Below are 26,129 nucleotides of genomic sequence, written 5' to 3' on the forward strand. Positions count from 1 at the left end.
AAGAAAGGGACCATTCCGAGAAAAATAAAATAGAGGAACCTTTTCTGCTAAAAAAGGCAGAGCTTCCTTTGCTGGTATTCTTTGTTACGGTCAACTCCTGGGGTGCTGAACTTCGCACGGTGGGTGCAGTTCAAAGTAAGTTCACCCCGTGCTTCAGCAGCTTCTGCTTGGCTTTGCTGGACAGGCTGAAGGCGCTGTCCTGGGGGCTTGGGAAGCCGGAGCTCCGTGCCGCGGGCGGCAGCTGCTGGAAGTAGGTTTCCTGGACGGGGTTGCAGCAGGCGTACACGGCCGTGGAGGCGTTTCTGTCGGGGGAAGAAAGAAAACAACGGTCTGATGGTGCTGGTGAAAATCCGAGACCACACAGAGAATGTGGTAAGGCTCTGTCACCGTGGCCCCAGCACACTGAAGGTGACGCGTGCAGCTGTCAGGGCACGGGATTCTGTCTATTCACTGGAGTTTCAGGCTTTAGTGCCAAGAACCGTCTTTCCTTCCTTTCAACTCACTAGATGCTGGGACGGTCCGGGGCCGGACTGTCCACAGTAGCCGCAGCCATGGGGCCTAAAGTTACAATGATGCATAAAAGGAACTGCTGAGTGCCTGCTGTGTTCATACGACAGCAGCCATGCAACATGCTTTTCCTACGGTCTCTGCTTCAGTCCCCTCACAAGCCTCTGCGGTGGTGGTATGGTCCCATGTGACAGACCCGGAGGCTCAGAGAGGGAGGCTGATGCTGCCCTGCCTCTGTGACAGTGCAGTGGCCACGTCCAAGGAAAGAGTCAATCCGCTATCCACACTAGGGGTGGCTGGATGGACTGAGGGGCAGTGGGGTGATCAGAGTGGGGTGTGAAATGCAGCAGTAGAGGGATCAGCGTACTGGGCAAAGGAGGATCCACCTGGGAGGAGCTGACTCCAGAGCCAGGTGACTACCTGGTTTCTGGATCCTGCCTGTCTCGAACTAGTGGGCCTCAGTTTCCCCAAATCTAGGAAGACAGGGTGGAGTCAGGGACCACTAAGGCTCCCCTCCCTCAAATCTCTTTCCGTGTAGGAAGAATGTCATCCTCCTCCAGCTTCTCCTTCTAGACCTCAAAGGGGCTTGAAGGGCCACCTAGCTTAAGTGTCATCTGCCACCCACTGGACCAGCAGGACAAGCTCCTCTCATAGCCATGGGGACAGCACTGTGGCCAGGTGGTTGCAAGCACAGACCTGGAGTCTCATACACGCCTGGGTGCTAATCCCAGCCCTACTGCCTCCTTGCTGTGTGCCCTGAGCTAAGTTACTCAACCTTTCTGAGTCCCCGCTTTCTCATCTGTACAGCGGCTATGACAATGGTATATGCCTTCATTGAGGTGGTTGTTTTTAAAAAGAGATTAAGTGAGTAGCAAAATACATACACATTTAACATATATAAATTGCTTAGTACATGGTGAGTAGTTAAGAACTGGTAGCTGTTGTTCCTATTACTATTATTATATTAAAATAATCTCTCAGCAAATGCCTCGAGCTACGCATCCCAACACTAAAACCCTCTCAGCTGCAAGGAAGGTGACATACTGCAGGGCCACAAGGTGGTTGGGAGAGCAGATGCTGACATTTTACTTGTTTCCACCTCCCACAAAACAGACCCATGCACACACACACCCAACACAGCCAGTTCCCAAACCGGCGACTGTGGATACCAATCACATCTAGGCTGCCAGCCTGGGGCAGCTCCCAACTGAAGCCAGAGAAGACACATCCATCACAGAAAGATATACTGTCACATTGGCTGGAGGTGGCCCCGGGCAGCAGAAATACCTCAGTGTGGCAGGTGACAGGGGATTAGAACCACCATAATCAGCCACCAGGCTCCCTTGCGCGTCTGTGCCCCTCCCACCCGACCACACGGCCCCTTACGCCAAAACGTGTGTGTGTGTGAGGCTCACGCACTTCAGATCTCGGACAGATCTGGTTCAGATCCCGGCCCTGCCATGCAATAAGAACGTGACCCTGGGACAAGTCACGTATCCTATTTATGCTTCAATTTTCCTCCTTTGTAAAATGAGGATAAAAATACACTTGACCAGATCATTCCGAGGACTGAATGGACTGATACACACACCACAGGCACTCCCTTTCCGACCCTCCAACTTGCCTTATTTCCTGCCACTGGTTTCGTTAAGACAAGCGTGTAGAGAAAAAAAAAAAAACCCCAGAATTTGGTTGGTTAGATGCTGTAAGCTACAATTATTTATATAATTAATAGATTTATATCTACTGCCATGGAGGTGTTTAAGACATGCAGTAATGTGAAAAAGCAACTATAAAATAGTACATTAGCAGGATCCTATTTTCTAGCATAATATTAAAATAATGAACATAAAAATACCATTAATCTATATTTTATATGCAAAAAATAAAAACCAAAACAAAACCTGGAGTAATATTCACGGAACTGTGACATGTGGTTATGTCTTGGGTATGTGACGGCCACGGGCAGTTGGGGGGAGGAAAATGTCTCACTTTGTAGGTCTCCAAGCAGGCTCAGTGATTTTATAAGCAGCATGTTTTACTTGTTTTAATTAGAGAGACAACAATATTATTTCGACACCATTTCAGGCTCCTTCCTCAGTCATGAATGGAGCACGACCTTGAGTTTTCTTCGCTGTTGGACCCCGGCCCCCGTGACCCGTGAATGCCTGAGTGGACAATGACAGGAGCAGACAAAGGCAGGCCTTAAACAGAGTCACCAGCATGTTTTCCATCTAGTCGGGCGGCTGGCCCGGAAGGTGGCTCCGTGAGCGGGCCTGTCTGTGCGAGTGGCGCGGCAAGGCTCACCTGACGGTCATTCCGTACAGCGAGGGCAGCCGGGCGAACTCCGAGTGCATCAGGCTGGCGGCCTGGAGGAAGCGGCGGTCCTGCAGCGTGGCCGCCTGCGGCAGGTTCGCTTCCGGAAGAGGACACAGAAGTTGTGAAGAGCAGACTGCTCCCCTCCCAGCTCCCTAAGCTCAGAACTGAACACAGGCAATGAGCGTGGCTCGAGGCCACAAGTGTGGGTCCCCAGGGCCGAGCAACCAAGGCTGCTGCCACCATGCAAGAGCAGGCGTGTCACCCCGACAACCAGCAGCACGCGGCTTTGCACGTGGATCGCAACGTTCTGAGGCAGACCTTATCACAGATCGCTGAACATGTGTAAGTTTGCTCTCAAAATGTTGAGAAAATGCCAAAAAAAGACAAATGAGCAAAGAAGCGATTGCCAAGTGAATGCTACACTCAGTGGGGGCCTTAACTGCAGGTCCAATGACTCTGCAGAGCCGCGTCACCATGGTACTGGGGCCTTAGGGCCTCAGTGCCCCCTCCACTCGTCTCTGGAACCTTCCCGCCTCCGTGCCCGAGCCTGGTCCTTACCCATCAGCACACTCTGAATGCGGTCGTAATGCATGAAGTTGTAGGCGCTGCTCGCGGAGGCGGCCTCGTCTCTGGGGAGCGTCTCTTTCAGGTGGACTTCCAGCCCGTTCAGGGACGCCAGGCTGCCGTGGTACTGCGAAGGGGCCAGGAGAGGGTCACGGGCTTGCAGGACTAACCTCAGCAGGCCTTCTGAGGGCTTTCTGTTTGACCATGGACTTAGTTAAAATATAATCATCCCAAAATATCCTGGTGCCTACTTGCTTTAGCAAAATAGACTCTGACCAGCCTATTTGCCTGTTTTTAGAGAAGTGCTAACTTCCACCCTTATGCTTTATTGTTTTTTAAATTAAGGATTATATTGTAGGAAAATTTAAAAATAGAGATGAGCAAAAAATAAATTTTTGAAAGAAGAAAAAAAGCAAAGGAAAATCACCCATCTCACCATCCAGTAACAGCCACTGTTACCACCTTGGCGTGTCTCCCAACCACAGCTCTCCCACCAGGCTGGACGTTTTAGCAATACGAGCAGCCCGGGACCACCTGCTCGTGTTTCCCCACTGGGCCTGGGTGGAGAAGTCCCCCATGGATGTCATGGGTTAATTTCTCTCCTGTGCATCTAGAACGGTCCCGGCTGTGCACCATTCTTGGAAGGACTGAGAAGTGTCAAACAGTTTTCTGTGCTCGGTGGTTCAGAGGAGTAATCTAGGTGGGGAAGCTGCCAAGGACATAAGGCCCAAGCACCTGTATTTTTAAAAACCTCCCAGAAGATAAATAATGAATGCGTAAGTATCGTTGAAAACACTGGACTATACTGTTTTGCTGTAACCCTTTTTTCATAAAAGAAAAATGGGATCGAACTGTAAATAATAAGTTACAGTTGTTTTTTTTAATCTAATAATATAGCATGAACTACTTTTCTTGTCCATAAATATTCCACATCATTCTTTAATGGGGGTGAGTGCTATTCTCCAAGCTCTGCTCAGGGCTAAGTACGCCAGTCCCGTCCCAGCAGGCTCGGTCTGCAACAGGGTCTCCTGGGCCTGCTTCAGCCACAAGAAGGCCACTGTTCTCAAGCATCAGATGGCGCCCAGTGGCCATCTCAGGGGCTCAGCCTCTTCCTAGCCAAATGACTAGGGACAAGTAACTGAATTTCCTATACCTCGTTTATTTTTTTTTTTCATCTGCAAATGGGAATACTAGAGGACTGTTGAGCTGTTGAGCAGATTTAAGTGAAATAACACAGGAGCTCTTTGTAAACTCTAAAGTGCCAGCCTAAGGCAGGGCATTTTTGTACAGAGTCAAGAAAATGAAAATGATCATTATTAAAGAAGTAGGTATGTTCGTAATGTTAGGTTTGTAAAATAAAAATTAAGAAAATTTCAAAAGGAAGTGGTGTCTCTTTAACGAGCACAGATAACTGTCTGTGGACCATTTTTCAACAGCCGTGTAGGAAAGGTAAGTACACATAAAAGGCACAGAAATGCAAATAGTGCTTCGGAAGTGACTGTCATCAGCCTAAGTGTTATCTCTGATAGTAAACTGGGGTTATATTAGTTTTCCTACTTGAATGTCTAGTAACTGTCATTCCTCCCATCTCGAGCTGGTGGCCAGAGGAAGGGACGATGGAACAGAGAGGGAGCCATGCTAAAATTTGTTTCTCCTATCGGCACTGAGCTCCACGTCCAAAATCTTCTGCCTAACTTATAGTCAAGATAAAATCACTTAACCATGAACACACAGTTAATCACAAGATGTTATGTCCCATGGCACATGGGCAAGTTTTTACTGATAACCAAGTGCTTTCATATATACCAGGGGTCAGCAAACTATGGTCTGTGGGCTAAATCCAACTTGTTGCCTGTTTTTGTATAGCCTGCGAGCTAAGAATGGTTTTTATGTTTTTACATGATTGGAGGAAAAAGTCAAAAGAATAATACTGTGATACGTGAAACTTACATGAAGTTCCAATGTCTATGTCTAATAAATAAAGTATTATTGGAATACAAACACGCCATTTATTTACCTATTGTCTATGGCTGTTTTCCTACTACAACAGCAGAGTTGAAGAGTTGTGCAAAGTTGAAAATATTTGCTTCTGGTCCTTTGCATAAAAAGTTTGCCAACCCCTGATATATACTATTAATACAATATAATATGATCCTTCAAACAGCCGTAGGAGACACAGAGCAGGGGCTACTGCCTGGATGCGCTGGCTGCTAGACCACACTACGGCAAAGGGCTTGAATGTCAGCACATACCCTAACATGCAGAAGACGCAATGCACGGAACACACATTCACTTAGGGGCTCTAGTTTCCTAGCTGGGGGGAGGTGCTTTATGACAATACGCTCACGCTAACTTCGAGCCTCATCTACTGTACACAGACAGCTCAATGTCCTACTGTAGCCATGAATAATTGATCTGATCACTGTATTTGAAGGTCAATGAGATTATCTTGGGTTTTGAGCAGGAAAGTATCAGTGGCTCTATGCTGCCCCCTGGTGTGCGCCTACTCCGCTCCCTCTGAAGCAATCCCAACCCCAGCCCTCCTGGCTGCTCCACACAAGGCTCCCTGCACCCGTCCCACCTCCTGCTCCCATCTCCTTGGAAGCCGATCCTCTGAAAGACAAGATAGAAAAATGACACGAGGGCGCCTTGGCGGTAGGTAGCATAATCAAGGGGGTGTGCTCATTGTCTCAGCTGTACTGCCACTGAACATGGGGGCGAGGGAGGGGCTTTTCTAGACAGCAGCAGAGGGGCTGCAGGAAAATCAGGTCAGGTATTTTCTAGGCTGGTCTAGGACAAAAAGGTAATAAAAGATCTCTCCCAATAATAAAACAGACAGCCTTTGGGTCTGCTTAACAAACCTGCTCTTAAACCAGAGGCTGATCAAAGTTGGCTATCCCCTACTGTCTTTAGAAAAGACTAGCTTTTCTTCTCCCATAAAACTGCATTCTGGCCAGGCACGGTGGCTCACGCCTGTAATCCCAGCACTTTGGGAGGCCAAGGTGGGAGGATCATTTGAGACCAGGAGTTCGAGAAAAGCCTGAGCAACATAGCAAGGTCTTGTCTCTACAAAAGCAAAAAAATAAAAATTAGCTGGTCATGGTGGCGCACACCTATAGTCCCGGCTACCTGGGAGGCCATGGCAGGAGGATCACTTGAGATCAGGAGTTCAAGGCTGTAGTGAGCTATGATCATGCCACTGCACTACATCCTGGGTGATGGAGTGAGATGGAAGGAAGGAAGGAAGGAAGGAAGGAAGGAAGGAAGGAAGGAAGGAAGGAAGGAAGGAAGGGCGGGCAGATCAGTCCTGGGGCCTTGCCATCACCAAATCCTACTTTACATCAAAGTCCATGGAGGCTGTTGTCATAACAACATGGATGGGCTCTGACAAACCAAGAGATATGTCCACAGATCAAGAGCCACTGAAGGCAGGACATTTACCCCCTCATTTCACCTTTCCATCTGTTATGGCAAGGACAGAACAGTGGGAGGACAGAGAGCTGGCATGGGCGAACAAGAAACAAGCAAGAATTCTGGACCCACCAGTTGCAAGAGGTCTTTTTATCTCAACGAGGTCATTTTCTTACTGGTAAAATGGGAATTACAATGCCTACCTCCCAGAACTGTTCTAAGGCTTGGCTAAAATAACAGATAGAAAGTATTTAGCATATAGTTAGTGCAGAACACATCTCCTCAAAGAGCAGCCTGTGCTATTTTTTTCTTCTTGGGGGAAAGGTAAAAAGAAAGGTATTAAATCCAAACACTGAGCCTTCAAAATAACACTTCTGAGGCTTGGCGCTGTGCGCAACAGACCACGAAAACCAAGGCATCGTCAGGGAGATGCGATGTGCAAAGCTGCAACCATAACTCCCTACGTTGCTATCAGAAGGTGGATAAAGTCACTCATAGCTACGGTACAAGGGGATACAGGAAGCAGACAAGCCACAGCTCAGTGACGTGGGGTCTGTGGAAAGGGGACAGACAGCCGACAGCTCTGGGGAGGAGCAGTCTTGCTAGGAGCTCTGCGCAGAGGAAGCAGCTCAGCAGTCTTCCTTCCTCCTCTGTGTTCCAAGGTGACTTGCTCATTTATGGAGGGTCACAAGCCCTGCATGCTAATGAGATCAGCTTAGAATAATATAGATATAAGAATAAAAACAAGGTAAGCCCCAGGACACCATGTGCCCTGCAGCAATTTCAACCTGCTGTTCTTACCGCTACCACTTTCCCTGCCTACTAAAGCAAGGCTGTTGCCATAGCAACCGAATCTCCAGCGCAGGCCTGAGCCCCAGGAGGGTCAGTTACTGCTCTAAGCAGGAAAGGGGCTGAAGTGGTTGAACAGCCTTCCAGAGCCAGTTAGGATGTCAGATGGCCCAGACCTTGTAGGAAGGAGCTTGAGATCAGGAGCAATGCTGGGGTACACAGAGGGAAACCCGGGGTTTCTAGGGAACTCCCAGCCCAGGCTGTGACACACTACAGTTTCCAGCCCACATGGAACCCAGAGCTGCCCCGGCTAGGAAACAAGGCCACTGGCAGGGGCAGCACACAATGGCCATGCGTGCGGCCTTTCCCTGCATTATCTCACTGCATCCTGAACACGAGGGCCTGGCACCATCACCAGACTACTGACGAGGAATCAGAGGGACAAGGGCCTGTGGGCAAGATCACGCAGCCAGAGAATGACAGCTAGGACTCCAACTCAGCCCTCCCTCCCTCCAAGGCCTGCACTCTGAGAAACCGACACTTGGCTGGGCACCTGCACACCAACCACTGTGCTCGCACCCAGCTCACTCTCACTCAGCCCCACAGAAGCCCACGGAGGCAGGTACAACCATCACCCCTGCTGCACAAGCAAGGAGATTTTGCCCAGGGCCACACAGCTGTAGACAGAGCCCGTGTGCCCACCCCATGTGTTGGTGCCGAGCTGTGGGGGAAGCACAGGAGGTCAGGAGAGGTGGCAGAGGGGCAGGGAGGGTCTGAGGACACTCACCACCTCCTCTACAGCTGCGCCGTCTCCCAGCAGTGGCTCCTCAGCCAGCAGGGACAGCACCAGCCCTTTAACACTGTGAGTGTAGAGGTTCATCCGCATGAGTCCCACGCGGGACCCTGCTGGGGTCATTCTGGAGTCGATGCCGTCTGCAGAGGGGTCTGCACCCGAGCAGTTTGCCAAGCCTGAACTGCCCTCGGGACCAGGGGCTGCGTGGCTCTCACGGGTCCCATCAGCACACCGATCCAAGCCTTGTTCTCCCATGGGAAGCTCACTTCCTCCCTGCCCTGGAGCCAAGTGAGGCAGTGACAAAGGTCCACTGGTCCTTCTGCAGAGAAGGTCTCCTCTGGGAACAGGGGCCTGGCTGCTGCTGCCAGGAAGGTCTTCACACAGCTCTGGGGCTCCGTTCTGGGTCAGCGTCTCAGGGACGGAGGGAGAGAGCAGGCTGCCCGCAGTAGTGTCCTCAGGCGGCGTGGGTTCTGGGCTGCTTGGGCCACTGACACATTCCTTGTGGCAAGGACCACTGCCATCTGGGACACACGCACATGGGAAAGCAAAATGACCCGAGGATGTTCCCACTTCCTGAGCTTCTGGAATGTGGATTTCAGACAAGTCCAATTCCCCCTGGGGAAAGCCCAGTTCTTTCACCAGGGAGCAGCTCTTACGCAGGCCTGTGTGCCCGATGCTGTCCAGATCGTGACCAAACAAGTGTTCATTCTCGCTCTTGCCACCTGGCCAAGCTTCATCAGGGGGCGTGGGCTCTGGGGTGGTTGCCAACATCCCGGCCATGGATGCCACATCCCCAGTGTTTTCTTTCAGGGCAAATGTGCTCCCACCCTTTGGAGTGTGCTGGGCTGAGCTCTGGACTCTGGCTGGAGATGCAGGAGAGCTAGTGAACAAGACAGACATGAGGAAGGGGCACAGAGACTGAGTGCAGGGCATGTGCCCTTCCACACATCGATGATAACGGGTCCCCTGAGGCCACAGAGGCTGAGATGCCACCTGGGTCAAATCACAGGAGTGATAATAAGGCAATGTGTGGCCCTTGGAGTTTCACTAGAGACACCAAGATCACCTACTGAAAATGGTAGAGCACACCCGAAAGGTCTACTGTGAGTCAGCCCCACCCTGGATGCCATACATAGACTATATTCAATGAGTTCACAATGAACTCATGAAGGAGATACTACTGAGTCCATTTTACAGAAAAAAAAATTGAGGCTCAGGCAGGGAATGGACTTGCCTAAGGCCACATAGCTGATAACTAAGAGATCTAGGATGTGAAACCCACCCTCATCCCACTATGCCACGCTGCCTCTTATCAACGTACACAAGTTCTAGGTGACAGAGCGTGGGGAGATGGAATTAGGGAAGGATGAGATGTACCATGTGGGGGAGTCCCTCAGGTGTGGTTTAAGGCTGGCCCCTGTGAGTCCCCTTACCTAGTCATCCGTCCCACTGGAAACTCACGGAGACTGGCGCATTCCTCTTCGGTCACAAACACAGGGATGATCCGCACGTTCGGGGGCCATGCTGCTCCTGGAATTGCAAAGCAGTGGGGATAGGGCTCTCCCCTGGGCCAGGAAGACACAGGGGCAGTAACTGCTCTTGGGGTGACGCATCCAAGCCCCACACCAGCCCAGGGGGTAGCACTGTGAATGCATTCCTCAGCCCAGGACACAAGCCACAAAACCGCGGCTCTAACTCCTGTGAGCAGCAAGGAAGGAGCCCCTACAGGCAACACAGCTCCCCACTGTGGAGAAGGGAGATGTCTGGTGGAAGAAAGTTCAGTGACACTTAAAAAATAAAAAGATACAAGGTAGATAAAAGCGCTTCCAACTGACAAAGGGATCTGCCCCACTTAGGCTTCAGAAGAAAACAAAACAACTCTCCTGGGGACGCCTCCACATCCCGGGAGAGGTCCTCCTGGCAGTCGCCACCCTCGCCCAATCACCATCCCCTGGCTCTTGTCCGAACAATCTCACAATATTGAGTCAAGGAGGATCTGAAAGCAGGGACTCGAAAAGCGTGTCTAAAATCACAAGCTTTACAGTTAGGGTTCTGGTGGCTAACTCTGTTCTAGGAGCTCTATTATATCCATTTTCCAATCTTACGAGCAGAGGAAATAAACAAATGGGATTGCTCTGCCTTCCACACAACTTGTGTGGGGACAGGTAGCATCAAAGACTGCCATTCTCAAGGTGCAACAGTGCCCCTCACCACTCACCGTGCTCCTGCGGGGCATCCCCTCCTGTAGGCAGTCTCTGAAAACAAACACACACAGAAGTTGGCGCCGGGCACCACATTCGCCTCTTGACCTAACCATCAGGAATTCACTGTGCCATCTGTTCGTAAAACTTTGCCAGGTCCAGAAAGCTTGTCCCCACCACATGCTAAGAGCCAAGCAGATGGAACAGAAGCTCCCCAAGCTGCTGGCTCCCACCACGGCTGGGATGGGCAAGGACCTGGGCCCACACGGGCTGCGAGGCAGCAGCTCCACCCAAACTCACGTCATGGTTTCTGCTCGGATTTACTCAGCCTCTCCCCTCTGGGAATAAAAGCAAGAACCCATGTTCTTTTTTATGCCTTTGGGGAGCTCACATTCTAGAATACCTCCACATCTGCCACAGGTCCTTATACAGAATTCACACAAATTCCATTACAGCAAAAATTGAAAATCCTGCAACCCTCACTATAAAGGATTTGACCTAAACAGAATGCTATGCCAGAGCTTTCTCGTTTATTCTGGTTCACAATCAAGGCCAGAAACCTGGGGATTTTCTCAAAAGCAAAAACAAAATCTTTCATCTCAACCTGAAGGTTCCAGAAGGACCCACCAAAACAAAGCAAAACCTAAACAAAAACTCTTCTAGCCAAAATGACTTTCACTCTTCAGAAATGACACAGCTTGCTTTCTTTTTTGGTGATTTTTAAAAATCATGTTGCAGGTTACTAAGCCATAAATAAGCTTATTCGAGACAAAAATTCTTAAAAAAAAAATAAATGCATATGATCTCCCAAACCCAGCCTAATACAGTTAGTGCTGGGCACTGTGTTCTTTAAGTCTATGCATTCCTTTATACTTTTGAGACATTATATAAAATTCCATTTTTATGCTTAAAATAGTAACAGGCAATTCTTGTCAGCAAAACATCTTTGGCCATTTTAAGTGGCCAACTACAATTTTGTGAATGTTACAGTGGTATTGGTAAATAAATCATTCCCCTACCTCAAACCAGTGGTTAGCAGGCTTTCTCTATAAAGGACGAAATGATAAATATTTTCAGCTTTGTGAGCCATGAGGCCTCTAGTCCCAACCATACAACTCTGCTGCCGCAGTTCAAAAGCAGCCCACTAAAACTTTATTTGTAGCAGATGGCCCACGGCCACAGTTCGCCAACTCCTACCTTACACATTTTAGTTTCGCCTGATTTTTCACCTCCATAAAGCCTGTTGTGATAAAGTTTTGAGCACAAACCTTTTTCAGCAATTAGATTATTTCCTTAGTATAGATTCCTGGAAGCTGATTGATTAGGAAAAAAAATAAAGGCATCCTTAATGCTCTCACTATCAAATTGCTTATGAGAAAGCCTGTTAGAACTGACACCTCTACCAACAGCGGGAGCCTAAGCAGAGCCCACCAGCATTGAAAATATCTGCTGAATTAATAAGTGTAAAAAGAGAGCCTTGTGACACATTGGAAACCACAGTTTCATACACAAAACAAAAGAAAAAAAGGACTGGCAGTGAGTATGTCAGATGCTAGCATGGTTACCTCTGCCCAATTTTACTGTCAATGAGCATGCGTGACTTTTTTCATTACAAAAACATTGAAATAAATAAAAATGGGAAGTATTTTTTAAAAGTTTCTGTTTTCCTAAGGCTTACTAAAGATACATCCTTTACAGTCTGTCTCTGAAAAATCTGGTATCTCTTTGACACAAAGACTGTCCTTGTGGGAAAGCAAATTCTCGTCGATCTACTTGGTTTGAAGAAAAACCAGCTATCCACAGCTACCAAGTGGAAGCAAACGTTTTCCTTCCGCCTCACCAGTGGCTTTACTCTCGGGAAAACCACACTGAAGGACGTGGGGTCCTGAAACAAGATGAAGTGGCACAACTGCCCCACGCTGCCGCTCCTGACTGTTCCTGCCCGGGGGTCTAGTCTTGGCTGCAGCGGCAGGTGCTCTGGGGGACGGACGCATTCCAGCCAGGTGGGTGGGCTTCACAATACCTGGGTCTGAGGTGCAGTTCGGTGAAGCAGGACCTTGGCAGTGAGGGAGGGCGGCAGCTGGGTGCTGACAATCCTAGGAGGTCACACACAGGAGCAAGAACACTGTGAGCAGAAATAACACTGAAGGACGCCTGACAGCCCGTGTTGACGAGAATCTCTAGAACACGGCTGGTGGGAGTTTCAACTGGTCAACCCCGGATGGAGGGCACTCTGGCCGTTCCTACCAACATTTATTAATAAAATATCCAGACCCTTTGACTCAGCTTATACCAAGATGTATGCAAAAGAATATTTATTATAGGAAAAACAGTAAAGATGCTTAAAAAATGGGTAAACAACCGAAATGTCCATCAACGTGAAAGCAGTTAAATAAATCATGGCACAGCCAGAACAAAAAGTGCGCAACCTTCCTAAGAATCGGTGGGTTGATACGGACTGGTAAAGACATCTCTACTATACGGATTAAGTCAAAGAGCTACGTGATCCTATTCACGTAGACCGTAAAAATAAACAAAATCAATATATGTGTGTACATACAGGGGGGTGAAACAGCGCAGGGGAAGGATGATGCTCACCCGATCACCCAACTGCTCATGGCAAGAACGGGCTCAGAGTGAAGAAGAGAGAAGGGGGCTTTTAAGTCATGCTCTGTGTGTTTCCCTGTCAGCTGATTTTTTTTTTACATTGAGAATGTGTTCATGTATTGGCTGTATAATTTAAATATATAGATAAGAAAAGTAAAATAAGAAAAGGGGGGGGAAAGCTATCTTTGATGGCTATGTCACCAGAGAGCCTGGCAGGCCCACAGCTGGTTCAGAACCAGCACGATGAGAATGGCGGGGAGGGACGAGGGTGTGACGCACACCAGGGACTCCACTCGCTCCTTCCACACCCATCATCTCGTGTCACTTGCCACAGGGAATCGCTGTTTCCCAGAAGAGAAAAGTGAGGCTGAGCAACTTGCCCAAGGCCACACGGCTGGCAAGAAGACAAGATGGGGTTTGAAGCCCCGCTGGTCAGGCCCCGAGAGTTTCTCCAGGGGCACAGTCATCTGTGAGCAGGAGGCTCTGGGCACAGCACTACAGCCCTGCCTGCCCTGGGCTGTGAGAGCAAACCCTCCACGAGGAGGAGAGAGGCTTGGAAGACGTGGAGTGGCTCTCAGGCACTCGGGCTCGTGAAGAGGCCCTCCAACATGTGAAGAAGTGCAGCAAGCTCTCAGAAGCCAACCAAGACACGAATGCAGACAACAGGCTGGCAGGAGCCTGGGTGACAGCCCTTGACACTGCTTTGCAGAGCTGAGCCACGGCAGGCACGGCAGAGGCTTGGGCAGCAGGAGGAAGGCCACCACAGGCCCCGTCCACACCCCTTGACTTACAACGCTGGCTGCTGGCAATGCTGGGGGCTTTGCGTTAGCATTTTGTAGACTGACAACTAGGACAGCGTGCCTCATGTGGAGAATTACACGAGTCCCTTTTTTATTCCTAACTCTTTGCTGAACGCAACGATTTCCAACTTCCCAGCTTTGCTTAAAGACAGGTTCATACCCTAAATCCAGTTGAAACTACCTGATATTTGCCAAACAAGCCCACCTGGAACTGGCCCGAGCCTGAGCTCCCCGCCACGATCTGGCAGTCAGCTCTGCAGTAGGGGGATGGGGCTGGAGCAGAGGGGTCTGGCGTTACTCACAGTCCTTTATAGAGGATGCAGCCTGCGAGGACGTGAGGCGAGCGCTGGCAGGTCTGCAGAATGAGGGCCGCCTTCAGCAACAACAGGGGCTCCACCTGTGCAGGGCGAGAGGCAGCCCACCCATCGGCACATGCACCGTCAGCAGGAGAGAAGAGGGAGGAGGGTTTGGTAGAACAGAGGGACAGGCTGGAGCTCAACGCCTAGCAAAGGGAGAACGTGTCACACAGTAAAATCTGTGTCATGCTTTGGGTCTATTCTATCTCTCTATACCCAGAACTGCTGACACCACAAAATGCCAAATTCTTGGAACAAGGAAGCCTCTCCAGAAGCTGGAAGGTGCAGCAAGATACGGCATGCGGCTACTCACGGGGGACAAAGGAGACAGCCCAGGAGACCCTGACTATCAACGCTGAGACAACAGGCAGTAAAGAGAGAGGACACCTCTTAAACGCAGGTATACAGGTCACGGCACCAGGTGAACCCCACCCACCCCACCCTCCACCCCCACTCTGAAGCACAATCTCCAGGGCAACACAGCTGGCTGGCCGTCTGACCAGGTCCCGTTACTCTATTCCACAACACAGAATGAAAACATCATGGTCTTCGCTCAGGAAAATGTGCCTCAGGTCCACATTCCTTGTAAGGAGTCAGTTGCCTAAAAGTCCCTAAAAATATAAGAAAAACATCTGGCCTTGGTCAAGAATGGCCAGCAATAATCAGCTGCCTCTTCCTATTTCTACCTGCCTGCTTGGCAGCCGGAAGCTGCGAGGATCCATTAGCTGTTGGAACTCAGTGTTAAGGGAGCCAAGCTCTGGAGCTGTTCGCACAGGAAAAAGTTGAGTTTGTTCTTTCATAGCCTCAAGACTCCCAGACAGCCATTCTCTACAGCTTCGGGGCCAGCTCCAAAAAGTCTTCCAGATGGTGCAGGGAAAACCCTTCCCCATTTCTAGTGGAGTCATGCTCTGTGAAGGCTGAGTCACCACACCACACCCATTAAAGGGACATTATTTACTCCAGCCCTGAGATGCTAGATGCTCAGGGCTCTGCTAGATGGTTCTTAAGGGGCCAGCCACACAAACAGCCTAGGCTTCACTGAGTGCCCACGGCAAACGAATGGCTCAGAGAGACGAAACACTTCCCAACCACTCTCTCTCAGGGACAGTAACCTTGGTCTTCAAATGTTCATGCTGGCCATTTTTGGTGTTGAAAACAATTAAATTGTATGATACTAACATCAAGAGAGAAGGGGACCTTCAGATTACTGAATTCAACACTTCTGGGGCATCAGCAAAATAATAGTTACCTTTCCTGAGTATTTACTTGGTGTCATTTTAGGCACTGCCTTATTTTATCATCCCTACAGTTCTAGAAAGCAGGTATGACGGCACCATTTTATGGATAAGGGAAGTGAAGCTGTAAGAAGCGACCTGCCTTGCCCAAGCTCGCACAGCCAGTGAGCAGAGATCGCAAGCTGAATGCCAGGCTTAACAACGACCCTGCCTGAGGAATGACACAGTCTATCTATTTCCCTAGACATAGTTCATTTAGGGAATATTTAAGAAGCATCCAGAAGCTCTGTTCTTATATATGAAATGAATAAGGAGGACGAGAATGTTACTTTAGTTTGGTCCAAGTTCCAGAGGGAATTGAATATCTTATGCAGATCACTGGTGTTTTTCAGAATGTGTTCAATGAAGGTATCCCACTCCGCGCTCAGTTCTTCCTGAGACCGGCTCTAGAACACAAACAGCCTGAGGTCAATGTCTGAGATTTTGAGGGGCAGACTCTCTGGCAAGAATCCCAACTACTATGAAAACTGTTCCTTGCACAGGAAACTGGCCAGAAGGGAGGGCCCGTTCTGACCTTCCTCCACACGGGAACCCCCACCCTCCCACTCTGATAACCCGCCCGTCACAGATCCAGGGCACCTGCTGCGTAAGGCCTGCTCTTTCTACCACCCCAGGAAAGAGGAGAGGGGATAGACCCTTGGAATGACTGTGACCTATGGCACTGGGCACAAAGGCATCTGAGAGGGGCTCCAAAGGCCCTTGACCTTGTCACTGGACATGATGTGTTTACGTAAAGTCTAACAGACCCAGAGTAAGTGCTGTGTTTTGGCAATAAGAGGCTTGACATTACATTTCATACGGATACCTTATAAGCCAGAGAAACAGGTCCATTGTAAAAATTGAAGAATCCAATTAGCTGATCCAGAAACCGCTTGCAGCTGACATCAGGGAGCTCCACAGCACAGCCCAGCACCTGTCAAGAGGGAAACCAGGAAGACAGGCATTTGCCTTTGCTGTGAGTCCAAGCCCAGAATCCTGGCATCAGGGCTCTCTATTACCAGGTCCCACCGGCCCATCAAAACTGATCTTCTACTGCCCCTGAATCCACATCCTCCACTCCAGGCAAGCTGGTCTCCATAGAGAACAAGTACTTTTGTACCTCTATTCATGCTGTCCAACCTGAAATGCCCTCTTTCTTCCTGTTCACTTGCCCAGGGCTTACCCATCCCCTCCAGTACCCACCACAGATTGCAGCACCTCCGTGATGCCTGTTCTGGTAACACCAGCCAATGCTGACCTCTTTTCTGATCCTTGTACTGTTAGGGCTATCATTTGGACATTGGATATTTAATCTGGGTTTCATTACAAACACTGGACAGGACTGAAACTGTTGCACGAATGGCCGTCTTGTCTCTCCAGCTGGATGAAGTGCTTTGAGAGCAGTAACTGACTGCTCGTCGCAGTCCTAGACCTCCAAAATGCTGACTGCAGTGCCGACTTAGAAAGCAATCCAGTCATATGGTTAAAGAGCCTGAAAAACTTCCTATTCTTTGACACAGTAATTCTATCTCCAGGAATCTGTCCTAAGGGAATTATCAGAAATTTAAACTAATAAACCCAAACAGAAAACAAATGAACCAAAAAAAAAAAAAAAAATTCCCTCTGAATATTAGCCAGCAGTCCCCACCCTTTTTGGCACCAGGGACCAGTTTTACAGAAGACAATCTGTCCACCGATGGGGATGGGGGTTGGGGGGCAGAGCTCAGGAGGTGATGCAAGGGATGGGGAGAGGGATGGGGAGCGGCTGTAAATGCAGGAAGCTGCCGCTCACCTCCTGCTGTGCACCGTCCCACCCCCACCCGGTTCCTAAGTTTCAAGGGGGGTGGCCATGGGGCTCTGAGGCCCAGGGGTTGGGGACCACAGATGAAAGCAAGGATCTCTGTTTTGTTCACAGATGTAATCCCAGAGCTTATAACAGTCTGGCACATAAGAAGTGCTTACTTCCTCCCCAAGTAATCTATAGATGGAATGCAATTCCAATCATAATCCCACCAGCTTTTCCTTAGAAACTGACAAACAGATTCTACAAAGAAAACACAAATGATCTAAAATATCCAAAGCTATCTTGAAAAAGAATAAGTTTGGAGGATTTATACTATCTGGTTTCAAGACATACTATAAAGCTATAGAAATCAAGACAGTGTGGTACTCACGTAGAATCTACAAACAGATCAGCAGAAAAGACTAAAGAGCCCAGAAATAGACCCACACTTAAACGGTCGCCTATCTGATCTTTGGCAAAGGAGCCAGAGGAATCAGCAGGGAAAGGAAAGTTTTTCCAACACTGAGGCTGGAACAACTAGATATCCAGACTGAAAAAAATGACCCTTGACTTCTATTCACACCATTCACAAATATTAATCCAACATGGATTACAGACCTAAATTTAAAAGGCAAAACTATCAAACTCTTACAAAAAGAAAACATGGAGACTACCTTCTCCAATGCAGTAGGCAGTGGTTTCTTAGACAGGATCCAGAAGGCAGTAACCATAAAAGATAAAATTGAAAAATTAGATGTCATTAAAATTAAAAACTGCTACTCATCAAAAGACATCATTAAGAAAATTAATAGACATGCCAAAAACTGGGAGAAAATGTTTTAAAAATATATATCTGGCAAAGAACTGAAATCTACGATATAATAAAGAACTACAACTCAACAGAAAAAGAAAACTCCACTTAAAAAATGGGCCAAGCTTTGAATAGACACTTGACAAAGGAAGATACACAAATGGCCATTAAACACGTGAAAAGGCCTCAATATAATTAGTCACTTGGGAAATGCAAATTAAAACCACAATGACACACTTCTACACATCCAACAGAATGGCTAAAATTAAACAGACTGACATCAGTGTTGACGAGGATGCAGAATAACTGGGGATGTATAATAATGCTACAACCACTTAAGGAAAAGGTCTAGGAGTTTTTCCTATAAAATTCAAAATATACCTACTCTCTGACCCAGCAATTGCATGCCTGGATATTTACCTAGGAGAATTGAAAATATATGTCCACAAAATGAATCCTATAGGAATGTTCCTTGGAGGCTGATTCTTAATGCACCAAAGTGGACACAGTTCAGGTGCCCATCAAAAGGAGAAGGAATAGACTGTGATATACATAGACAATGGAATACCGTTTGATAATAAAAAGGAATGAATACCAAGACACGCAACAACATGAATGAATGTCACAAACGTTAAGTGGTAAGACAGAAGCCTATGAGGCATGTACTCTAACATGTATTATTTCACTCATGGGATGTTCTAGAATAGGCAAAACTAATCTGTGGCAGGAAAAAATTAAGAACGATAATTGCCGAGGATGGGGCTGGGGTAGAAATAACTGGGGAAGGATGGGAGGGAAGATAATATTCTGCATCTTGACAGGGACTGATGTTGTCTAGGTGTATCATTTCCCCAAATGCACCAAATGGCACACTCAAGGTCTGTATATTTCACTGTATGTAAATTTTACCTCCAAAGGAAAAAAAAAACCACAAACCAACACTGAACCCTAGTTAGTGACATGCATGATGAAGTATTTGGCGGTGGGGGGAGCAGTATGCTAATGTGTGCAACTCTAAAAAGCATAAAAAAATCTGGATTGATGAGAGGATAAAGGGATGGATAAATAAATACAGGATAAAGCAACTACAATAAAATGTTAATTGAAGAATTAAGGAGGTATATGAGTATTTGAGGTAAAAGTATTTCAACTGTATGTTCAAAGTATGTTAGAAAATTTTTGCAATAAATGTTGGAAGTAATACCTACAAAGTTAAATATACCACCCCACACTTAAGCATCATTTCACCCCAGAAAGCCTTAAAATAAACATAGGAAGGGAAAATAGCACTTCAGATGATATGGTACTACTAGATGTAAAGGAATGGTTTTTAATCTTTTTTTTCCTGAAACAGGTTCTTGAAATCTAACATATATCCATCGATGTCTTTTCTGGGTCAATTCCCAGGAAGTGTAGAGAGTATAGAGAGTATAAAAAAGAAAAAGATGGAGATAAAAACTCAATTACACAGAATAAACAGAATTTCCACAGGTTTGCTTAAGTCTTGCCAAAAAAAAAAAAAAAAAAAGAGAAACCAGCCATGTGCCAGGCAGGCTATGTTAGAAAAGTTTTGAAGAGCACTCAGTTACGACGGGCACCAACAGAGAGTGTCACAGGAAGTGTGGCTGATTAGACAGTCTAAATTCAAGAGCCACAGAAAGTATAACTTTCTAAACTTTATCATCACAACACTTCAGCACTGAGTCTGCCTGTTCAACTTACCCAAAGGTAATCTCCGTCAACCTTTACAGCAAACTTAAGTTTCCGCAGACGAATGAGAGTGGGAGGAGAGCCAGAGACATCAGAAATACAATGGACGACTCCAGCAATCTGTCCACAGAGCAACTCCTGTTGATCGAGCAGGGTCTGCGGGAAAGGAGCACAATCCAGACAGGAAGTTGAAATTCTTCAACTCTTGTGTCATTTCTTAGAGCAAATTAAAGCCCGCAGGCCAAATCTAGTCTGCTGCCTGTTTTTATATGGCCCATGAGCTATGAATGGTTTTTGCATTTTTTAAGTGTTGTAACAACAAAGAAGAATACATGATGGAGACTGCACGTGGCTTGAAAAGCTGCAAGTATTTACCATCCAGCCCTTTACAAAGTTTGCCAACCCTGCTTGGGACAAGCGAACTCTTAGAGAACACCCACAGTGGGCACAGGAGATGACTACACAGAATGTATTATTGCTCCTAGGATTAAAGGCACAGAAGCATGAGCCTTTCATTCCTATTCAAATCCCCTGCACGGAGTGGCCAGACTGGCTCAGATTAATCCGAATTTTCCAAGTCAGCATGTAATCACATGAGTTAATGCACAGAACCTTCCAATCAATCTTGGCCTTAACTAAACCGTGAGACAGCCAGACATTATGTGATGCAAGAGAAAACATACACACCACGGATGAATGCTTGCCTCAAAGAACTGAACTTGAACTAATCAAGGCTCTAGATCTTACTGCTAATTTAAAGTAAATACAATGGATAAAAGACATTAAATGACATCACTGTGAGGAAGGAATTAGCCAATGTTAGAGCGTGGAACATTTTAACATTCTAAAAATACCTGGTTTCTTCAATAATTCAATGGCATGGGGGGACAAAAAGTGGTGGATGAAGAGTGTTATAAAAAAAAGACTTAAAATAAAAAATAACCAAATAGAATATGTGAATGTTATTTGGACCCTAATTAGGAAAAAAAGAGAAAGAGATAGAAGGATGGAAGAATGAGTGGGTGGGTGGATGGATGGATAGATGGAAGGAAGGAAGGACAGACTAAGGAACATCCAAGTTAACAAGGAAAAATTTGGGGATTTTGTTTTTCTTTCAGAGACAAGGTATCCCTCTGTTGCCCAGGCTGGAATGCAGTGGCATGATCATAGCTCACTGTAACCTCAACTCCTGGGCTCAAGCAATCCTCCTGAGTAGCTAGGACTACAGGTACATGCCACTACACCCAGAAATTTTTTAGTTTCTCTAGATACAGGGTCTGGCTATGTTGCCCAGCCTTGTCTCTAACTCCTGGCCTTAAGTGATCCTCCCACCTTGGCCTCCAAAGCACTGGGATTACAGGCATCAGCCATTGTACACAGCCCACCAAGGAAAAATTTGAATACAGTCTGAGTATCAGATGATATTAAGGAATTATTAATTATAACTTTTTTTTTTTGAGACAGGGTCTTGCTCTGATGCCCAGGCTAGAGTGCAGTGGCATGATCATAGTTCACTGTGGCCTCAAACTCCTGGGCTCAAGCAATTCTCCTAGCTCAGCCTCCTGAGTAGCTGGGACTACAGGCTTGTACCACCACACCCCACTAATTTTTCTATTTTTTATAGAGACAGCAGTCTTGCTATGTTGCTCAGGCTGGTCTCTAACTCCTGTCTTCAAGCAATCCTCCCGCCTCAGCCTCCCAGAATGCTAGGATTACAGGTTTGAACAACCATGCCTGGCCTAACCATTGTAACTTTTGCTAGGTATAGTAATGTTTAAAATAATGTCCTTTTCAGTTAGAGATGTTACTCGATATTGGCAAGATGACATAACATCTAGAATTTGCTCTGAGGAAAAGAAAAAGAGAGAGGAGGTTAGGATGGGTCATATAATATTGGCAAAGTGTGGATAACTTTTGAAGCGAGATACTCACCTCTCTACTTTTGTATATATTTGAATAAAAGCTTTTTAAAAATGAGCCGATCAAAAAATTGGGGGCAGGGAGAGACAGACAAAAAGTTCTGATGGAGACAGAAAGCTGGAGATGACAGAGGTACTGAGCTGCCTAGGAATTTTAAGATCAGAACAATGAGAAATAGAACAACTAGGAATAAGACAGTAGAAATGTCAAATGCCTAGATCAGCCAAAGAAAACTGTCCTAATCTAAACCCTATACTTATGAAATGCTACCACTTGGAGGCAAAGGGATGGATCCCCACTAGCAATAAAATGCCGTGCGGCTTACCTGAGAAGGATAAAAATAGCAAATGCCAGCTCTCGTTGGATCTCCTTCTTCCTTTACCTTGGAACCATCATAAAGGAAAAAATAGTTCCACCTGGCAAGAGAACAGAACGGGGCCATGTTCCCTTTCATCCAGTGATCACTGCGTTTTAAAACACAGCTTCCTGTTTCCCAGCTTGAGGAGGGCTCGTTACTGTGTCTGAAAGCCTTCTGGTGGCCCCAGAGGAGAAAGAACCCCAGCAGCTACAAACAGATAAAACCATTTTGTAAGTGCAGGAGAGTTGAACTAAAAATATGGCTCTATCCAGCTGTCAGATCATCTGCCTGAAAGGACGTGAGTAGCTAGAGGAAAAACGGAGCGCCCACAATGACTGCTCTTACTTGAAACACTGAACCTTAACAGTACAACCACATGGCCTGATAACACTGTCTTTGAAGGCTCTGATGACAAAATAAGTTAGGGGTGTCTTCGAGGCACTCCTCACAACTGCGAGACCAGGGATCTCCCGAAATAGCCCTTCTACCAGGAACTCACGCATTCACTTAACAAATGTTTACCGAGGGTCCGCAGCGTGCTCCGAGTTTGCCAAGCAAACGAGCAATTTCAATGCAGGGCAGTGAGTCTATAGGAGGGGTAAAACAGGGCCCTATGAGAGTTTATAGAGAAGCACTGAACAACTCTCTGCCAGTCCAAATCTCACCAAGAGTCACTCAAGCATGCTTGCTCATCAACCTCCTCCCCATTCCCTAGCCCCAGAGGAATCTTTCTTCTGAACAGTCCATTCTTCCCTCAAGACTCTTATAGACTATTCTGCAGTATAATTATAATTTTTTAATGTTATGATGATTATCTCTTTAAGATCACAGAGCAAACTCCCCAAAGGCTGGGCCTCAGTTTTACTTCTGCATCTCCAAAATCACATTTATGAGGCTGTAGCACAAGGAAGGTGTGACCACTTTGTCACATGCGTGCTTCTCCAGATCAATGCCTTCTCCAGCCTCCCTCCCTGGCTCCCACCTCATCTTCTGCATAACAAGCACCAACTCTGTCTCTAGCGTGGTCCACTTTCCCCGAGATCTAGGGGCAGATGTGCAACTGGCTGCAGAACAAGTCCAGAGCAAAAAGCCTCAAAAAAGTTTCAAAGCCAACTCAGAAACTTCATGCTGGCTCTGTCCTTCCCTTTCCCTACGCTCTCTGAATGAAAGCCTCCCTGCTCATACACGCACACAAAAGAAAACTCGGGTGTTTTTTGGAACTGCTCCATCTTTTTTGACTTCCATATATATAACTGGTCATTAAATCCTGCAAATTCTAGTTAAACCATGCTTTTCACTTTCATCTCCCTGATTAATGTTTGCTGAACCGAATTATAAGAAAGGATTAATCCATTAGGTTGAGAAGGGAACTGAGTTTCAGGAAAGCATTGAGTAATACCCTTTAATAGCCAGTCTGGCCAAACCCTTTTCATAGTGTAATTCTCAACTGTAACCATTCCTAGTCTCTCCAAAGTGAAGATGACAACGCCCACATTATTATCGAAGCTGGCTGCAGGATCTGGCTGTGGCTAGCTTCTCTACAATCTACCAGCAATGCCAGACTTGTTCAAATATTGCGAGAGGTTTTCAAGGTTAAAACAGATTCGTTCCGGAGAGAAATGGCTCACATGTTTGATTCGGCTGCTCTAAAGAAAATGGCATTTTTACTGTTTTCTTAACAAAAGCAAGATAATCTGGCTGGGGATTTGCAATTAACCCAAAAGGTGCATCCAGTAGCCTAGCGAGAGCTAAACCGCGGCAGGCCTGGATACTCACCAGGAGGCTGACGTGGTCTCTGTGGAGGTGGAGGTGGAGGTGGCCATTTACTTAGCAGCCGTCCTCATTCTCTTTGTTTGGCTTTTTTTTTTTTCCAGTATCACTTCTTTCTCCCCAGCTGTGGCCGTCACTCGGTCTCCCCAATCCAGTGAATCCGGACTTGGTAGGTTTAAGTGTCGTCAGTCACAACTGCCACCTGCTTAGTTTTCATTTAGCATGAAAGTGTCACTTCCCTTCCTTGCAGGCCCTTCGGTTTCATGAATACCTCTTCTACCCCTCTTACAACTCAGAGAGAATATTATAAAGTAAGAGAATCCTAGCAGAAAAGTCAAGTCTACTGGTCTGGTTCCAAGAGCATCGGCGTGGCAGAATGACCTCTTCAAGATCCTCTGCAGGAAGGCCCAAGGGGGCAGATGAATGCTGCAGGAGGTATTCTGAAGAAATTTCTAGCTTGTCCACTTCAAAGCCATCCTGAAGGTTCTTTTTAAAAGTTTTGAAGCTTCCAGTTCAAACATCAGTGCCTTGACTCTGAAACAAACAAAACAGCTATTTCAGAAACTCATGAGGGAGCATGTGACCCAGCAGGGTTAAACAACTGGTATATTTCAAAGGAACTTTCTACAAGGGTGACAATGATGTTTCAAACTAAATGAAGGGAACAAAAAAATTTAAAAAAAATAAAAAAGAAAGAAGGGAGGGTAGCAGAGACTTCAGAGTAAGGGCTTTGGTTTCTCTAACAGTTATGGTAGATACATCCTGAGTCTCACGAAAGATAATTTAAGTAACTATTGTGAAAATGCTCAGGGTGTTAAAACAGCTATACAAATAAAGCAGCTGCCATGGTAATAATGGAACCCTAATTAGGGAACTGTCATCTTAACAGCCCAAAAGCAGCCTGAACATGCAGGATTCCAGAGCTGGGCAAGTTTCCAAAAAACAAAACGAGAACTTTATCAAGTGGCTTTCAAATTCCCACAAGACAATTCAGTATATCACGGAATTTCAGAGTCAAAAGGCACCCTGGCATCATTTACTCTAATCCTTGTCTCTTGCACTCTCCTCCAAAAACTACTTTGATTGCCTCTGCCTTACTCCCTCCAGAGATAGGTGGTTCGCAAATTTATCCTTCTACCAAACTAAAATCTCCTTCCCAGTAACCTCCACTCACTGGTCTGGATAACACTCCCCAAGAAAACACAAAACAAGGTCTAATCCTTCCATGTGACAACCTCTGTGTCACTTTTTCCAACCTTAATGTCACCAGCGACATGGTCTCATGCTCACAATTCTGCCATCTGTGGGAACACAATACAGTTTGTTAAGATCGCTTTGGAAGAAAGAAGTCCCTAGAGAGGACCCCCCTCCATCTACTATTTCTCAGCTCTAGATATCTTGGACTGGGCCTCCAGAGGATCACACTCATTGCATTCTACAGAGCATATCTGGGCGCCTGTGGAGGGGGCATTTCAGCTCGTGGAACCGAGAACAGCAGCCTGAAACCCCTTATCCCTTGTTCCCAGAGAAGTGGGCCCTACACTGCCGAGGTCCACTCTCCTATCTCTGAAAGGTCCAGAAGAAGCCAGTAATGACCCTGGGGCAGGGGCAGGGGCAGACGTCAGGATGTGACTAGAAAAGGCTCTGATAGCCGGGGAAGTGGCAGTGACGACCAGGAGGGAGGGGGTGTCAAGAACTGGCTTGCAAAGGCCTGGGAGTGGTGGGAGTGGTGGAGGAAGTGGCTTCAGTGGGGCAGAACGGCTGGGAAAGGGGCGCAAATGGCTGCGGAAGGGCCAGGAAGCTGCCGGCCACCGCCCCCAGGCCGAGGAGGCCATCGGCAACCGCGCGGGGGCTCTGCGAGGTGCGGGCCTCCGCTCCTGGGGACCAAGCGCAGCCGGGGCTCTCGGGGGGGGCCCGCCCCTCGGGGTCCCCGCGCCTCCGAGCGCCGCCCACCCACCGGCGTAGCCAGGCAGCCCGGGGCTCGGGGTTCGGGACTCTGGCCCCGGAGTGTGGGGCGGCGGTGGGTCCCCGAGACTCCCGCTCGGTACCTGCGCGCGGGATAGACGGAGTCTCCTGGTCAGGCGCCGCCCCGCCCACCGGCCCCTCCGGCGCCCGGCGCGAGGCGATGACGTCAGAGCCGAGTGCGCCGCGCGCCG

The 26,129-nt window shown here is 47.5% G+C and overlaps 1 protein-coding gene across 4 annotated transcripts; it reads right to left on the reverse strand.

The window, feature by feature from the left end:
- Positions 1-26,085, reverse strand: HPS4 (HPS4 biogenesis of lysosomal organelles complex 3 subunit 2). Of its 4 annotated transcripts, XM_045534357.1 has the most exons (15): positions 26,022-26,085; positions 25,230-25,274; positions 23,980-24,507; positions 22,171-22,261; positions 19,938-20,081; positions 16,448-16,555; positions 15,912-16,028; positions 14,294-14,493; positions 12,608-12,680; positions 10,602-10,638; positions 9,817-9,913; positions 8,378-9,263; positions 3,385-3,517; positions 2,815-2,923; positions 1-302 (listed from the first exon to the last, which is right to left on the reverse strand). In XM_045534357.1, the coding sequence occupies exons 3-15, from the start codon at positions 24,024-24,026 to the stop codon at positions 131-133; spliced, it is 2,214 nt and encodes a 737-aa protein (XP_045390313.1). In that variant the 5' UTR covers positions 24,027-24,507; positions 25,230-25,274; positions 26,022-26,085; the 3' UTR covers positions 1-130. The 4 variants fall into 4 exon arrangements, with proteins under 4 accessions (XP_045390313.1, XP_045390314.1, XP_045390312.1 ...); XM_045534358.1 differs by lacking the exon at positions 25,230-25,274 and having other exon boundaries at positions 14,294-14,388; positions 26,022-26,081; XM_045534356.1 differs by lacking the exon at positions 25,230-25,274 and having other exon boundaries at positions 26,022-26,081.
- Positions 26,086-26,129: the final 44 nt, after the last annotated feature.

The sequence above is a fragment of the Lemur catta genome, chromosome 21, assembly GCF_020740605.2.
Source record: "Lemur catta isolate mLemCat1 chromosome 21, mLemCat1.pri, whole genome shotgun sequence".
Classification (NCBI taxonomy): Eukaryota; Metazoa; Chordata; class Mammalia; order Primates; family Lemuridae; genus Lemur; species Lemur catta.

What these genes read in the sequence shown, in the direction of transcription:
- HPS4 (XM_045534357.1), bottom strand. Translation starts at nt 24,026, where the DNA reads ATGGCCACCTCCACCTCCACCTCCACAGAGACCACGTCAGCCTCCTG. An exon ending in GGAACTTGGACCAAACTAAA is followed by an intron (nt 14,494 to 15,911) that starts GTAACATTCTCG and finishes TCCCTTTGCTAG; the next exon opens with GCGTTGAGCTCCAGCCTGTC. An exon ending in GCGCAGCTGTAGAGGAGGTG is followed by an intron (nt 3,518 to 8,377) that starts GTGAGTGTCCTC and finishes GCCCCTTCGCAG; the next exon opens with TACCACGGCAGCCTGGCGTC.